Consider the following 3,181-nt stretch of genomic DNA (forward strand, 5'->3'; position numbering starts at 1 on the left):
TGTCCTGTTCCAATGAGCACATCACTATCTACTTTTGAATCTCACTTGCATTTTCTGGAACGTGGAGGAGAGTTTTCATCTCCTTACAGCACGGAGCTCCGTACAGTGTTCTGGGATTAAATGACACTTTGCACAAGCTCCATGAACATCAGACAATTTTTTTGGTGCATTGAGAAAAAAATGATAGAAGAAAGGTTTTGCAGAGATACATCCTTGTGAATAATTTTCCTCATCCAGAGCCAAACTTTAAACCTCACAAATGATTCAGTATGCACCCTGTGAGTTGGAGTGTCTGGTTGATAGTCTCACCTCCTCCTAAGGGGACATGAATAAAACAGGGGAGGAAGACCTGAAAAAGGAACTGCTTTGTCATTGGCTGACAAGATTCTGGCAACAACACAGTGCTAACAGCACTTGTACTTTTTTTTTTTTTTTTAAGTCTTTACTAGTAGCTGTTGTTTCTGTTCTCTGGAACCTCTCTAAGACCATGATCCTAGTTTGTCCTGGAAGTATGAGACTGGTGACTGGAGTAGCTGTGTTTCTGACCTTGGGTAAGTGTTCTGTGTCTACCAGAAGATGGCTTTGGGGCCAAGGGACCTTGAAGGGTTATTCGCTCTCTGCTTTTCTCCCAGCATGCTAGGGATGAAATTGAAAACTGATCTATGCATTTGTCTAGGGAACATACACTTCTACATGACAGGTTAACGTATAACCATGATCTCAAAAAAAAAAAAAAAAAAACCCTTAGCAGCACCCAGGTTGTAAGAAATCTCTGGGTTTATTGAGCCAAGGACCCATGGAATAGAGCCTATGGAGTCTCCAGTTTATTACATGTATCTTTGGTCTCTATTAACAGACATCGATGATATTTTTGCATTTAGCGGGACATAAATTAAAACACTGGATTATGGGGTAGAGCCAAAGAATTATGGGAGTGCTGTATCCTTGCTATAAAAGTACATTATTTGTGGTCGGGAGCTAATTTGAATTTCTTGACCCCTTAGGGACTGCGATTGATGCTGAGATCACCCAGCCCAACTTCATGGAATATGCAGAAGGAAGAGATGTAAACCTGCCTTGTAGCCACTCTACCCTCAGGGGAAATGACTATATACATTGGTATCGGCAAAATCCCAATCAGAGTCCACAGTATATAATTCATGGCTTACGAAACACTGTGAATAACATGGCCTCTCTGATCATCACAACAAACAGGAATTCCAGTACCTTGATCCTGCCCCAGGTTACCCTGCGAGACTCTGCTGTGTATTACTGCTCTGTGAGTGACACACAGTGGGACAGATGGGACTGCACCTGTGCAGTATCTCCCCGGCACAGGAGGGTGGTAGAGGCAACAGCCATAAAGAGCAAATCAATCTAGAGAGTCTGAGAGCAATAAGAAAGGAGAAAAATGAAAGGAAAAATAGATGAATAAATAAAAGGAGAAAGACAGGATAAAAGGAGAGAAAACAAGGAATAACTACTTCATTTGTCGATGTGGCTGAGAAGAATTATGAAGAAACTAAGAATCATAATTTTAACATAGCAATTAAGAATTTGTCATGGTCCCTTTCATGTCAATAAAATGTTAGTTTTAGTATTTTAGCCTCAATAAAAATAGGGAGGAAAATAAAAATAATTCTACTTGTCCCAAAGGTGTCTTTCATTTAAATCCGGGGGCAAATTCAAACTCAAAATGCATACTATTATAGTTGTTCCACTTACCAGAAACAAATTACTTTTTTTCTGAGAGAATTTGGAAATGATTTTTGTTGGTCTAGAGCATGCATATTTGTGATGACTTTTTTTGGCGGGGAGGAGGGAGGGAAAACAAATAAGTGAATAGTCTTTTATCTTTATTTGTCTAGAAGTCCTGCATTTATAAAGCATTTTCATCATTTTTTATTCTCTAAGCAACACACAGATTTATCTCATCATTAAAAACTTAGGCAGAGCTAAAGTGAAAGCCCATGGCTTTACCTCCTTCATTTCACCCTAGCTTCCATTGTTCTCCTCAGAGATTAAGATCGTTTAAGATCTAATGCCAGCCTGTTTTCTTTCAAATATATAATTTTGTGTAACTACATACACATTTACACACACACAATTTGCCATGTAAGTGGATTTATTTGAATATTTTCTAAACTTTCTTTTGTTTTTTATTTAATAGTGTCCTGGAGATCTTTCTAGAAAACAAGTAGAGAAGCCCATTTCATTCTTTTTTATGCCTATATAGTACTTAATTGTTTAATTAATTACTTTCCCATTGATGGATATTTGTTTCTAGTTCTTTGCTGTCATAAAGAATGTTGTCTTATACATCTTTTAGATTAACTTTCGTATGTTTGTGGAATTGCCTATTTTAATGAGATTTCTGAAGGGAATTGTTAAGTCAGAAGAAAGGCACATTTAAAATTTTTGGAAAGAGTGACAGTTTGCCCTCTATATGGTGTAAACAATTATACTCTGACCATCAGTGAGTGCGAAGGCTCATTTTACATCCTTGTATAAATTGGGAATTACCAGCATTTTTTATTTTAACAACCCAAACTTACTTTATCTATTTGCACTTTCCTGATTCCTAGTGCTTTGGGACAACTTTCTCTCCATATATTAGCACTCTGTAGTTTGCGCTTAGTCACTGCTTATTCCTAGCTTTTGACCATTTTTCTATTAGGTTATTTTTCTTTTTATCTATAGGAATTATTTCTATATCTTGGATAGTACTTTGCTTTTATAATTGTTTGAATATTTTATTCTAACACACTGCTTTCTGTTTTGTTCATCTTTAAATGTGGCTGTCTTTAATTTTTACACTGTCAAATCTATCAAGTATTTAATTCTTTTTGGCTTCAAAGGTCAGTGTATTTTTAGAAAAGTCCAAAACATATTGTCTTTTAATATGCATTACCTTTTACTGAGGTAAAAATTATTCTGAGAACTATGTTACTTATTAGAAATCTAAGCATCAAAGAGATTTAAAAACTTGCCAATATCACAGTCTTCTGCTTTAAAATATGTCGCTAAATTTATCTTCATAAATTGCAAACTCAATGAGTAGTTTTTAACAGAACTGTCATTATTTCTATCACTAGTTCTATCATTAGAGATTTCCTAATGGTAAATGATCTCACAAGAAAATAAAACTTAGTAAGTGTTGGCATCAAATTTTAAATTTATT

At 35.6% G+C, this 3,181-nt stretch overlaps 1 gene segment (V, D, J or C); it reads left to right on the top strand.

The window, feature by feature from the left end:
- Window positions 1–483: 483 nt before the first annotated feature.
- LOC105309839 lies at window positions 484–1,551 on the top strand. The segment is given in 2 exon segments: window positions 484–551; window positions 1,005–1,551. Coding segments are annotated over 2 exon segments (441 nt in total).
- The last annotated feature ends 1,630 nt before the right edge of the window (window positions 1,552–3,181 follow it).

Source organism: Pteropus vampyrus, unplaced genomic scaffold (genome assembly GCF_000151845.1).
Source record: "Pteropus vampyrus isolate Shadow unplaced genomic scaffold, Pvam_2.0 Scaffold878, whole genome shotgun sequence".
Lineage (NCBI taxonomy): Eukaryota > Metazoa > Chordata > Mammalia > Chiroptera > Pteropodidae > Pteropus > Pteropus vampyrus.